Source organism: Apis dorsata, unplaced genomic scaffold (genome assembly GCF_000469605.1).
Source record: "Apis dorsata unplaced genomic scaffold, Apis dorsata 1.3 scaffold_1086, whole genome shotgun sequence".
Lineage (NCBI taxonomy): Eukaryota > Metazoa > Arthropoda > Insecta > Hymenoptera > Apidae > Apis > Apis dorsata.
In genome coordinates, this window is record NW_006264184.1 from 48,688 (window position 1) to 62,999 (window position 14,312).

Sequence of the window (14,312 nt, forward strand, 5' to 3'; positions counted from 1 at the left end):
TAAGAAAATCAAATGTAAATTATCAAAGTTATTAATCGCTGAAAATAAAAATAAATTGAAAATGAAATTATTTTTATAGAAATTGATTTAAAAAAAAATTTTAAAATCAATATTGATTACCGTTTAAAATTTAGTTTACAATTTCTCTTTGTAGAATTTGTATATAGATAATTGATAAATGTATAAATTCATTCAAATTTGGTCTATCATTTTTCACGATGTTTTATCCTTTTTTGTGTTTGTAAGGATACAAGAAACTATCGTGTACCTACCAAACGCGAGGCACGAACATTCAGTCGTATCGGTAAACTTCGACGAGCCGCTACAAACGCGAAAACGAGGTCATATTGGTTTGAAGAGAGACTATAGGCATAAAGCGTACCGGGATACTTCCTCTTATGCTCCGCGTCCACTTCCCGGGCCAGGGCAAAGTATTTTTCCTTTACGTCTTTTGCCATGTTCTTCCAAAGAATACCTAATCTGTACAACATAAAAAATATAATTTACAATATTCTATATATGCATATATATAATTATTTTTAAATTATTGAAAATATATAAAATTTGATTGTACCCAAAAAAGATATTTAATAGGAAGAATAAGTTCTACATAAAATAAAAATATAAAATATAAATATTTTACAACTATTTAATATTGTATAAAGAAAAAAAAAAACTATGTATTATAAAGAAAAAAAACTAGCCTAACACTAATGTCCTTGTTAGACTCTCGAGGATTCTCCGCAGCGAGCTTTTTTCGCCATTCATTGGCGAATAACATGAAAGCGTTCGCTGGTCGTGGGATTTTTCGTTTAACTCCATTCGAATCGGCAATTCTCCCATCGATGCATAGAAATGCTGGGAATCCTTCTGGACGTATCTGCGATCGACCGAGTTGCTGCAGCACGAAGATTTTCTCTTCATCGCTTTTTTCACGATTACTACAAATCTGTCTCGCTTCCAACCGTATCTTTTTCTTTAATACATTCTCTTTATCGTTTTCCAAATCTTCGTCGTTCGTCGCCAAGGAAACCTTGAATATTTCTTCTTCAGATTTTTCCTTTTTACAATTTCCTCGCGACTTTTCAGGCGCGCTACAGGAGAACGAATTGTTGTCGATTGCATGTTGACTAGGAGATGGACTATCACAATTAGAAAATCCTTCGCAATCGCTTAAATTTTTTTCCTTAACTTCCGTTTTAACCGCGGCTAGAAATTATTTCAATTTATTTATATTTCTTAGTAAAAAAATATATTTTCATAATCAAAGTTTTTTTACAATATATTTTTTACAATATTATTTTACAATATATATATATATTTCTATATTTAGATAATATTTAAACATTGAAACTGAATTAAATAAATTAAAAAAATAAAATTTCAGACAGTTTTAATAATGGTGTTTTGAAACAAAAAATCGTAATAAGAAATAAATTGTGTAAGTATTAGTATCAATTACATTTTTATTACGTTGTTAATAATTCTGGCAACAATAATGAATAAAATTCACAAAGAAATTCTTATTTTGATTCTCACCTTTCTGCACGAGGTTCAAAATTAATTCAGAAGCATCCATGAGAATCTTTTCTTTAGATGGAATATCAATAAATAGCTATTTAATGATCGTTCTGTGTTCAACAATAAATGTCGGACATGAGACGTTTAATAATTACAAAAGCTAACACACGAGCGTAGATTGTATTTCGTTGTCGAGAGGGGCGCGTTGGTTGTTGATAACACTTGAAAAATCGTTAAGAAACGATGCGATTTTCTTTCTTTTATTTTTTGATCGACATTCTTCCATGACATCAGCCGTGTATATGTAACAACAGAAGATAGTCGCTTGTGTAAGTGTTTCTTCCACCATCTTGTTCAAATTCTTTTTTCTACTTAAATAAAACAATTTTTAAAAATTTAGCAAAAGAATAAAAATAGAATAATCATGTCATGCGACGAAACTTGTACATGTGATAAGCGTGGTATAGATTATTATGGTGTATTATCATTAACAAAAGATTGCGACGATTTGGAAATCAAAACAGCGTGAGTAAGACAATATAATTTATAATATTAATATTTATTTTCCGTCTTCTTCATCAATTCGACAATAGTTCTATGTTGCAAAATATCATCAACATTAATAATGAATAATAATAATTAATTGATCAGATTATATTGCAGTTGTTATTTTAATATAAGAATAAGCATATTTATTTTTAATATAATTTTTAATTTTTATTAAATAATTTGTACTATATTATATATATTTAATAATGTACTACATTATAATTTTCAGATTTCGACGTTTAGCGATACGATACAATCCTAAAAGAGCAAAGGATGAAAGTTTAAGTACTATTTTTGCCTTGGTAACTGAAGCATACGATGTACTTTCAGATCCTCTTAAAAGAACTGTATATGATCAATTCGGTGAGGAAGGTCTTAAAAATGGCATACCTGGAGCCGAAGAATTCATCTGTCCATATGTTTATCATGGAGAACCGATGAGAACTTATAGGTATTCAAATCATATTATTATTATAGAACATTTTTTTTTTTTAATTTTTACAATAAGAATATAAATAAAATATTCCGCTAAATATTACATTAAAATACTAAAATAAGTGAAATTTCATAGAATGTAATCTTTTTTCGTAATTTTACTTATACTTTATTTTTTTCCTCTAATTTTATTATATCAATTATATAATCCTCAACTTTATCTAAGTGTATGATTAACTTAACAATCACTTGAAAACTTTGAATATTTACAATCCGATCTACACCTTTCTCATTAGAAGTATCTCTACAGGGAATTCTTCGGTACCGAAAGTCCTTATGCTGATCTAATCTACGCAGTAACGCAGTCTCCATCTCTTCTCGAATTTCCCGAGGGGCGGGGTATAAAACGTAAAGAAGAGCCTCTGATAAAAACCTTGTACTTAACCCTTCTGGAGGTATCGTATCGATATTCTATTTATTTATAGTTTTCTGTTTCCAGTTTTAATCAGTAGATAACGTGTGACTCGTCATATCAAACTATATTTTTTTTTTATTATTATATATTTTCATATATTTCATAAATCATAAATTTTAAGGTGATTTTATGAATACAAATTTATTATTCATTACATTATGTTAATCCCTTATCATTATATAATTGATCAAATGTATTTTATCAAATATTCTAATATAGATCCTTTATTTGTATTGATAATCAATTTTAAGAGATCTATTTCTTGATATGAATAGGTTTTTCTTGGTGGAATTAAGAAAATGAAGATACAGAGATTGGTTTTGGTAGGGGATGATAAATCTATGACAGTAGTAAAAGAAAAAATTTTAACAATACCTATTAAACCAGGCATACCGACAGGGACGAGGATAACATTTCCAGAGGAAGGTGACCAAGGACCCACGAAAATACCTGGTAAATTATTAATATTAATTAAAAAAAATATTTTTGTCTTTTTTTATTTAATAGAATATATTCAAATTTAAATCATTTCTGTTCGATAAAATAAAAAGATTACGTACTTCTATAATACGTAAATAGAAATAGAATCAAATTCATTTTTTTTTCTTTACAAAAATTTATTATAGCATTTTTGCTTATATTGGTTCGAATTTCATAAAGAATGTATTTAAAATGCATCATTTCATGATGGACAGAAATGGGTTAATCGTAGTGGTTCGCATAATATCTTTACTCAGTCCTAAGCACGTCAACGTAGCGGATGTAATCTTCATCACGGAGGACCGGCCTCACGAGACCTTCCGAAGAGAGGGCTCTGACTTGCACATGACGGTCGATATCTTTCTGCGAGAGGCACTGACCGGAACAGTGGTCACCGTCGACACCCTCGACGACAGAACCCTTCGAATACCACTAACGTCTGTCATCACGTACGTGCCACCATCTCCATTTCCAATCCATTTTATTTCCTTCTTTGTTTGTTTATAATTATGAATAATTATTTTACGTTTAATATAACAAATCCTAGAAATAAATATAATTGTCAACAGATTTTTTTTAAATAAAAAAAATTGACAATATTTTACATTATTTTATATTGTTTTATATTAATTATATTATTTTATAATAATAATTATAAAATATAATTATAATATTTTATAATAATAATAATAATTTATAAAAAAATATGTAACATTTTTTTTTGCTGTAAAATAGACCAGATTATAAGAAACGCATACTTGGAGAAGGATTGCCATTACCAGAAAATCCAAAAGGAAAAGGAGATCTAATTATAACCTTTAACATTGAATATCCGGTATATATGCCAGTATCAAATAAAAATTATGTTAAACGAGCGTTTGATACATCAGAAGATATTAGGGATACAGAATATGTTCATCGTCTTATATTGGCTAATAAAATGCGTAGAAATATTGATTTTGATGTTCCTGTACGCCGAGATCCTAAAGATTATGAAGCAAAAGAATTAGACTTTATTTGTAACATTTAATTTTTCCATATTTTAATGGTATCGATTTATTAACTCTTTAAATATTTAATTTTAGATGTATATACATATTTTTTTGCAAATAAAATCATTGTATATTTCGATTTGTTAAATGATTTTACCAATTTAATAAATGTTATTTAATATATATATATGCAATGAGTAAACAATATTTTTTAAAATTCTTGGTTCTCTTTCTAAAATAACATCTTTTTCTACAGATACTTTACACTTCTTATTTTATCGAGATTTTTTAATATAATTTTTTTTATGTAAAAAATAAAATAAATAGGAAACTTACTAACCATTTGAAACTGTTATGTTATCGTCTTGAAAATATTTTATCGTCTAATAACTTTTAAAATTTTAAAAAAAATTCAAATATGATTGCAACGAAATCGTTATATTGATGAGTACTGCACTCTTGCGGTACATTCTATAACTTCTATCATAATCAAATTATCATGCGCAGTCAATAATCATTTCGATTGTACGAATTTGTTTTTTTTCCTATTCTTATCATGCTTTTGATATTTTTATCAGCATTTCATTGAACCGGTTCCCTGGCCTGTAAGAAGTGAAATAAATAGTGACAGCAAAGAAAGAAAAGAGCCGGAAAACATTCCATTCGATGTCGACTGAACGGGACATAGTAATCTCGGGCAATCATATGACTCTTCCGCACGTGACTTTATTTACAGTTGACTGATACTCGTGAACATGTATGGTGCAGTTCCTTGTGACATGATAGACCGAAAACGAAACAAAGTTAGCAAGCAATGCGGTAGCTATAAACGATCGTTCGTTTATGATGCCTTTGCTTGATAAGCTGTTCCTTTCGAGGAAGAGTTTCAAAAACAACGTTCAAACTATTGTAGCATCAAACGTTGGAACAGAAGAAGATGATAGGTGAGAATAGTTGCCTATTTTTTTTTTTTGAATATACCTCGTTATTTATTCCCATTCATTTTATTCGTACGTATCTCTTTATATCGTCATTGTTCTATATTTATCGATCTTATTCATGCTTTCGATATCTATTGCTAACATAGTATCGATCATCGAAGCCTTCCATATTATTCTAATAATTATTTTATATTTTTTCTATCAGAGAAAATCAATTTTTATTGAAAAAAGAGAAAAAAATATATTACTTGCCATTTTTTTTAAAGTCCATATTTTCGATCTACCTTAACCTATTTTGTGTTACGATCGTTTCTATTTGTCCGTTGGCGGGAGACATAATCTCATCGTTACTAACATGCTCGTGACTTGGCTTATGCATCGATCTGCAAAATTGACCTCTATATATTAATCCTTTACGAATATTTATTCTAAACATTTTTAATCTATTTAAACATTTATATTGCACATTTATTATTTATATTTTCTTTTATTATATTTTAATAAAAAAAAATTATATCTTTATTGAGATTTTGATATAATATAAATAAATACTGAATAAAAATATTTAATAAAAGATTTAAATTATTTATTATAAATTTTAGTAAATTTTGCATGATAAGAATATTATTTTTAATAATCGTGAAATTGCTATATACTTAAAATTGATATTTGCTATACATAGATTATAAAGTTACATAAGGAAAACTAACTATATTATTTCAGTATAATATTAGAAGATTACAAGTTAAGATTAAGATATTGTTTCATACAATTTCTCGTGTAATCTCATATGAAACAAGTTTATTTTATTTATTTACATGATTTTTTTAATATAATACCATGATTTATTAGCATGATAATATTTTTTAAAGATCGTAATAAATTCTTTTTTAATATTATTATCAATTTGCATTGTATGATTTTCAATATTTGTAGAATTTCAGCGTTATGCATTGGAGCAAGTCGAGTTCGAATCTTATTGTTTCGAGAATGCGAATGGCGCGGAAGAAAACTTCTTTTTGATTCTCTTTCTTTGGAGAAAAAATGGTGTAAAAATAAAACAGCTATGTTTAAGCTTAAAAATAATATTAACTCGAATGATGATTCAATTAATTTCGGAAACAATCGTATCTTTGAGGTAATGAAAAATTATTAAAAAAAACAATTTTTAATTAATATTATATAAAAAATTGTATAATTTAATGAAATATAAAAATATATTTTTCAAAATATTATTTTATATAAATAATTATAAATTTTTAGCGAGAAAAAATAAGCGAAGATGATGTGAGCTTATTAAGCGAAATGGTGTTTGGTACTGTAGCGATGACATACAGAGGATCTTCATTTAAGGTAAAATATAAAAACAAAATTCTATTGAAAATAAATGATATTAATATTTTATAAAATAATCTTTTTTATGTTTATTTTCAAGATTCATTCAATGAATTCACCATCTTGCATCATGTGCACAAAAGTTTTTCCAATTACAGAACACAATATATGCAAACAGAGGTAAGCTTATTCGTTCTTAATAAGATAATTATCGATTTCACATTATAGTTGATATATGGATACAATATTTAATTTATTATTCAATCATATTTCAGCGAGAAAGTTTCGGACGAAGGATTAGGTCGTTCTGTGAATTTTGATTCTAATTCTAGTATGCAAACCATGTGTATGTAGCATTTTCAAAATAATATTATAATATCATTAATTTAAATTAAGTCAATTGAAATTAAATATATATGTGAAAATTTAATTTTTCAGTATCTCGACCAAGTTCTGGAAATTTATCGGGATCAGAATTAAACGCTGATATCAGAAAAAATTCTACTTGTTCTAGTACTGGTAGTGGATGGAATATAGATATACCGCCACCATCAGGGAGTAAGTTAAATATATATATCGATTCAAGTTGAACTATGTAAAAATGATTTATTGGCATTTATTTTTTGAGATGTAATGCGATATTAATTCAGGTTCACAATCGTTGGAAAGTAATGGATCCTCCGGTATTGGTAGTCTTTCAAGTTTACGTCGAAGATGGTTACGATCAGCATCTACTTCTTTAACACGATCAGATTCCGATGATACTTTCGGAATTCAATATTGGACTGAGAATGGAAGTGATAATAAAAATAGTCATGTTAAACGTCATAAAACAAGACTTGGATTAACGATGTTAGTGCAACTAGCTGAAGGTCATGAAAGGTTGAAATTTAACTTAAGATTATTAATGAATATTTTAATTATTAATTTAATTTATTTTAATTTTAACTTATCTCATTTTACATAAAAATTTATTAAATCAAAAATAATAATTTAAAAAAGTATGTTTTGCATTACAGAAAAATAGAAACTTGTTTATTAGAGCACATGGCTTTATTAGAAGGAATGTTGGATCGTTTACGATATTTCTCTATTGAATCAGGTAATATCAATGTTCAAAATAAAGGAATGCAGCTTCCTGAACGACTTTATAGATCTTCTTCACGAATTATTGTTTCGTTATTGCGTTTACTTACAAATATAAACGCAGATTTATATTCACGCACACCTTTATTATGGCATGATGTATTACTTAATTCAGTGAAAATAGAACATAAAATGAGTATGTTGCATCATAGTTTGGAACAAATGTGTCAATTGCTAGATAATACTGATACAAAATCGACTAATTTGTAAGTATTTAAATGAAAAATACTATGCTTTTAAACTGAAATTTTAACATTTATATATTTTAGTTTTTTAAGTACTGTTGTAACTGCTGTTTTAACGTATCATCTTGGTTGGATATATACTACACTGCCAATTCATAATCGACAATTGGTAAATAATTCAGATCTTTTTTATAATTCCTTGCTTTAATTCAATATGCCATGTCATACTTAGGAACAAAATATATTTATTATATTTTTTTCAGATGGAGAAATTAGGTACCTGGTATCCTTGTAATCCATTATGGGCTCAATTAGGTGACTTATATGGTGCATTAAGTAATCCTATCAAGATTGCACATACAGTTGTTGCGGGTGATCCTCAAAAAGTTAATTTGATTAATTCTGTTTTATTTTTTTTATCATATTTCATTCGTAGTGGAGTAGTGCAGAAACGACAAGAATATTGTTGCGTTACTGAACAAGATATTCAAGAAGCTGCAAATCTTCTAGAACAAGCGAAAATAAAACGACCGCATTTATTCACAACAAAAATAATGTATAATGATCGAGAATCATTGACATCACATGTACACACATCTACTAGAAAAAAAATTCCTATACAAGAGGTTTCATATGATACAGAAAGTGACAATGCTATTATGCAAAATTCTTATCCTCGATACAATGTCGAAAGATTAAGAGTAGAAGGATCTATTAATTCTCTTAAACGTAGCATTACAATGGAATCAAATCTAGATTCATTTGTGTTAAAACCATCAGAATCTGAAAGAAATACAAAATTTACTTTGAAAGAATTTCCTCAAGATAATGATAGCAATGTAAAGAGTATTGTTGACAAAAAAACTTGTGCATCAAACAAAGTTAAAATAATAGTTAATGAAATTGTATCACAAGATATCGACACGACAAAGACTGATATACAACATTATTCTGAAGTTTCTCTACGAAATTTTGAAAAAAAAATGGATGGTGATGATTTAGAAGAAACATATATAAATTCTAAAATAGATACTTTTCAAGAATTTGATGATACGCGTACATTAAAATTATATTCCACTAGACCAGAATTTGAAACTGGTCAAAGTACAGTTAACGAGATGAAAGATTCCTATGTCTTTTTTACACTTGGTGATGAAGAAAAGTCTGTGAAAACATTGTCACGACCGCGACTTGGATATAATTGTCAATGTTCATATATGTTCACAAGGGTACCAAGTACATCTGCACAATTGCCGGAAGGTGTATTGAGAAAAATTATTCAAAGAAATTTTCCTGAATCATCTAAAAGTATTCAGTCACCAGGAGTATCTCCAAGATCTTTAAGGTTTTGTCAAAGATGTAACGGGGAAGGCTATATACCATCACAGAATTATGATAATTATAAACAAGTTCTTGAAACTCCTACAAATGCAACAGAAGTATTACGTACTTGTGGTAATACTGTAGGCGATGGAAATGTTGGATTATCTAGATCAAATAGTCTAGAAACTTTGATGGAAGCTAGCAGTGTCGTTGAATTACCTATGCCGCGGTTAGTGTCGCGGACTATAATAAATATTGACAACAGATAAGATTAATTGTAGATGTAAAATTTCTAATTACAGAACAAAAAAAATAAAGAAGACTGATTTACCCCAGGATACTGGTTTTACAAGGACACTTCTACAAAATAATATAAAATCTGAAGAATCACAGGGATTAAATAATTCTGAATCATCCTATACATGGGGTTTAGTTTTACAAGGTTTATTAAAAAAGAAAAAAAGAAGAAAAAAGAAAGTTGTTCAGCAAGAAGAAAATAAAAATGAATCTGAAATAAACAAAGAATGGTGGTACTGCATACGTGAAGAATGTCTTGCCAGTGTACGTTTTCCGATTATTGATCAATCAATTGCCGAATCACTTTGTATTTTAGCCGATTTAGATACTTGGCATGTTGGAATTATATCTAATAATATGCCTTTACATACTGCGCCATTACCGATTGGGATGTCAAGACTTGTAGCCAATATGTTGGAAAGCTTTGCTTATTTATGGCGAAAATATCGCTCAGCTTCGCAAGTAAGAAATCATATTATTATTAATTTTAAGTATTAGAAATATCAAAAAATGTTTTAAACATATAAAAATATTTAAAATAATTATTTTATTTAAAACAAGATAGCATAATATATATTTATAATTTTTATTTCAATTATAGTGTATAGGTATATTGGAAGCAAAACTAAAAGAAATGTGGCTAAAAAGTGAAGCATTAGCAGAAATGTTATTAACAACAGAAATATGTGATGCTAGTATTGCAAATCTGACGTATGCTCTCGATCTCGATGCAGCAGATGTACCACTTTTACTCGCAGTTGCAACTTCACATACACCAGAAATAGCCCAGAGATTTGGTCTCACACTTACTTGACTGTATCTCATTTTTATCATGATTTTTATTTTAGGACATGAAGTCCTTTATTGTCCAATATAGAGTAAGCTATAAGTAAGCTATATATATATATTTTATTATTTGTTTATAAAATATAATTGTAGATTATTTTATTGGGCGATATATCCCAATAAATTTTAAAATTTTTTAAATGGAAAAGTATATAAATGTTTAAAACATTTTTCTGATAAATTATATTAAAATTTAAACCAAATGTTTGTTATATATGTCTTAAAATGTTTTAATTTATTGTGCAATATGTAGGAACATCTAATTTGCATTTAAATATTAAATTTTAAATATATATTTTATATTAAAAGGATTTTAGAATCTTTAAAATTTTATAAAATTATCAATAGTATTAATATTCAATTCAATGAATGATACATTTTATTAAAAATAAAAATGTACAAAAAAAATATAATCTTTTTAATCTTCAATATTATATGTATAAAAATTATATTTGTTTTTTTACATGACATAAAAAGCTTAGATTTAACTCTGCAAAAATGGATAATAAAATTTAAATTAATTTTTGTACTTCTGTGTTTTGTTCAACATTAATTTTCAAAAATCACACAAAATAAAAATAATTTTTTATATGCAGTTTATTATTTTTATTAAGAAAGTAACTTTCATTCCTCATAATTGTATATATTATTTAGTATATATTAATATTAGTGAAATTAAAAAATATAATTTATATAAGAAGAATATAAAATAAATTGTTTTGTGAAAGCAGATTTATTTTATTTTAAAATACAATGAAAAAAACAATTCGATTTTATTAGTTTAATAAATCATAAAAATATTAGAAGCTAAATATGAAATCAAAAATGTAATGTGATATTTTATAATCCAGACAAAATTTAAATTTTGCAATTTAAATTTGATACAAATTATTGATTTGTATTCACAATATCATCGATTTTTAATATACTGCGAACAGTTTCTGAAGCAAGTGTAATAGCACTTGTAGAAACTAAAAGTGGTTGAATCACGTTTTCTTCTAAAATATTAGTAATTGAACCCTTTCTCACATTAATTCCAGTAGTATGTTCACCTTTAGCATGCCGATTTCGAAGTTCTGTTACAGTTGCAATAGGATTTAATCCTGCATTTTCTGCTAGTGTTGATGGAATTATCTATAATTTCGAAATACATATTTAAGAAATGTTAAAAATTTACATGTATTTCTTACTGAACTATAAAAATGTTATACATAATTTACCTCAAATGCGTTTGCAAAAGCATTAATGCAATAAGCATCAACACCTGTTAAAGTTTGGGCATATGCTCCTAATTTTAATGCAAGTTCTATTTCAGGTGCACCACCTCCAGCAATTAAAGCTTTTTGCTTCACTAAACAGCGCACTACGCATAATGCATCATGCAGGGAACGTTCTGCTTCTTCTAGAACCAATTTGTTACTGCCACGTACAAGAACTGTTACTGTAGGCCCAGGATTTTGTATTTTAGTAATCTATAAAATAAAAAAAAAAAAAATAAAGAAACAGAATAAAATAATTAAAAAAATAATATTTACAATAGAAAAATATTATTATAATTTTATATAAATCATATTTTTTAAATATATTAACCTTAACAAATTTAGAGCTTCCGGTTTGTACTTCTTCGCATAATTCTGCATTAACAAGATTTTCAGCAACAAAATGATCTAATGATGCAATTGGTCTGCAACCTAATGTTTTGCATACAAACGAAATATCTTCGCGCTCAATATCTTTAATTACCATAACTTTAATTTTATCTAAAAAGTGTATAGCTAAATCACTAACAGCATCACGAAGAATAGATTTTTGTACCAAGAGTACATTACAACCAGTTTTTTTAATTTGTTTCACAATATTTAATATATAAGTCCTTTCTTCTTTTAAAACGCGATCCATTGCAGCATAATCGGATACAATTACATTATGATCCATCTAAACCAATAAAAATGTTTTGCTTATAAATCGAATTTTATATTTATATTCACATTCACATATTCTTCTTTTTTGTAGTACTTACATCCGTTTTAGGTGGAGAAATGCAAAATTGAATTAAACCTATTTTTGCTTTTTCAATACGCTTTGGTCCATTAACATTACAGGATTTCTGTGTAAAGATTAATCCTTCTACAAGTTCAGTATCTTCAACTGTGCCACCTAATTTTTTGATTACTTTTATATTCTATAAATGTAATAATATTAAAATATAAACTTAATATATTTGTTACTTAAATATAATTTAAATATTTATTTTCTTACATTGAGATCTACAGTACTTTCTTTTCCTTCTTCAGTAACTTTTAATACTGCATCTACAGCTAATGGTGCTAAAAGACTTGACTGTTGAAAGACAACCTTAAAAAGAAATATTCTATATTAATATTTTTTTATGAACTTAGAATATTATTTGAATTTAAATTTATATTTTATAAGTATTTCAAAATAACATTTATAAATATATACCTTTGAATTCAAGGAGGTTGCTGCAGCTCTAATTAATGATTGTTTATCTCTTAAATCAACAGGAATAGACATATTTGTCAATATCTCTACAGCTTTAGCTGCAGCTTTTTGAAAAGAATCACTAATTAAAGTAGGATGTATTCCCTTCTGTAATAAACGTTCTGCAGCTTCCAAAAGGGAACCAGCTATGACAACAACACTAGTAGTACCATCTCCAGCTTCAACATCTTGTGCTTTTGATAATTCAACTAACTAAAAACACAAAAAGATATGAAAGTAAAAAGATTATTTTTAATGTTTTTAATGTTAATAAAAAATTACCATTTTTGCTGCAGGATGTACAACATTCATTTCTTTTAAAATAGTAGCACCATCATTTGTAATTGTAACTTCTCCATTTCCTGCTTGAATCTAAATATATATAATAAAATATAATTACTATATAAAATAACTTAATTAAAAATAATTAAAAATAAAAGAAAAAGTTTAATTAATATAGATAATATATAGATTTAATTTTACCATTTTATCCATTCCTCTGGGACCAAGACTAGTACGAATTGCATCACTAACAGCTGAAATATTAAGTATCTTTTAGATAAAAATTTTATCCAAAAATATATAAATATACATCAATATAATTATTATAATTTATTCAAAAAATTTGAATAAAAAATTTAAATTTAAATAATTTCAATTATTACATATACACACATATACATGCATGCAAGTTATATATATTATATATATTATATATATATATATATTATATTCATTTAAATATATTTAATATGTTTTAAATTTTATAAAATCAATTTTAATATTTCTTTTAGATTTGTAATATGATAAAGTGATTACAATATGTTAAATATGACCATATAAAGTAAAATTTTTAGAAGTATAAAAAATAATCGATGAAGAGTGAAACAAATATTTTAATATTATTATGTATTTACCTTTTGCAGCATTAATATTGCTGCTACGAATATCCGTTGGCTTACTTTTATCTTTATAAGCTTGTCCATGAGCATTTCGTCCATCGCCGCTTGCCGTAATTGCAGTCATTCTCGACAAATTAGTTACGTTTCTTAAGTCGGGTTGATTGCGAAGTTTATACGCGAGTTTGTAAGGAACTTCGTTCCTCTGTGTATTGGAAATGGTTTCTCGCGACACTTTTTCTTATAATTTATCAAACACTTTAAGAAAAAATATAATTCCTCTCAATATTAAAGCACGGTTGAAACACGCCGAAGAAACGACTGGAAACCTCAGACTATAAATCTTTGAGATTGGATGTATCGATATGAAATATAATATAAAATAT

General features: G+C 26.9%; 4 protein-coding genes and 1 long non-coding RNA gene across 6 annotated transcripts; 2 read left to right on the top strand and 3 right to left on the bottom strand.

The window, feature by feature from the left end:
• Positions 1-676: 676 nt before the first annotated feature.
• LOC102676578 lies at positions 677-1,661 on the bottom strand. Its single transcript, XM_031514643.1, has 2 exons — positions 1,540-1,661; positions 677-1,209 (listed from the first exon to the last, which is right to left on the bottom strand). Exons 1-2 carry the CDS (start codon positions 1,577-1,579, stop codon positions 677-679), a joined length of 573 nt encoding a protein of 190 aa, XP_031370503.1. The 5' UTR covers positions 1,580-1,661.
• A 266-nt stretch (positions 1,662-1,927) lies between these two features.
• Positions 1,928-4,550, top strand: LOC102676445 (dnaJ homolog subfamily B member 13-like). Its single transcript, XM_006624633.2, has 6 exons — positions 1,928-2,046; positions 2,300-2,521; positions 2,816-2,960; positions 3,256-3,433; positions 3,738-3,909; positions 4,196-4,550. The coding sequence occupies exons 1-6, from the start codon at positions 1,946-1,948 to the stop codon at positions 4,488-4,490; spliced, it is 1,113 nt and encodes a 370-aa protein (XP_006624696.1). The 5' UTR covers positions 1,928-1,945; the 3' UTR covers positions 4,491-4,550.
• LOC102676304 lies at positions 3,532-5,901 on the bottom strand. Of its 2 annotated transcripts, none has more exons than XR_422892.2 (4): positions 5,678-5,901; positions 5,434-5,591; positions 4,219-4,443; positions 3,532-4,003 (listed from the first exon to the last, which is right to left on the bottom strand). It is a non-coding gene; the product is annotated as an uncharacterized LOC102676304 (long non-coding RNA). The 2 variants fall into 2 exon arrangements; XR_004151671.1 differs by having other exon boundaries at positions 4,789-5,591.
• LOC102676164 (folliculin-interacting protein 2) lies at positions 4,960-10,576 on the top strand. The gene is made up of 12 exons (XM_006624632.2): positions 4,960-5,396; positions 6,330-6,531; positions 6,657-6,746; positions 6,829-6,908; positions 7,004-7,074; positions 7,167-7,286; positions 7,379-7,610; positions 7,748-8,080; positions 8,144-8,228; positions 8,323-9,611; positions 9,685-10,141; positions 10,281-10,576. Exons 1-12 carry the CDS (start codon positions 5,296-5,298, stop codon positions 10,491-10,493), a joined length of 3,273 nt encoding a protein of 1,090 aa, XP_006624695.1. The 5' UTR covers positions 4,960-5,295; the 3' UTR covers positions 10,494-10,576.
• Positions 10,577-11,239: 663 nt separating this feature from the next.
• Positions 11,240-14,301, bottom strand: LOC102676022 (T-complex protein 1 subunit delta). Its single transcript, XM_006624631.1, has 9 exons — positions 13,945-14,301; positions 13,511-13,563; positions 13,310-13,399; positions 12,989-13,240; positions 12,785-12,880; positions 12,546-12,707; positions 12,116-12,460; positions 11,746-11,997; positions 11,240-11,659 (listed from the first exon to the last, which is right to left on the bottom strand). Exons 1-9 carry the CDS (start codon positions 14,051-14,053, stop codon positions 11,414-11,416), a joined length of 1,605 nt encoding a protein of 534 aa, XP_006624694.1. The 5' UTR covers positions 14,054-14,301; the 3' UTR covers positions 11,240-11,413.
• Positions 14,302-14,312: the final 11 nt, after the last annotated feature.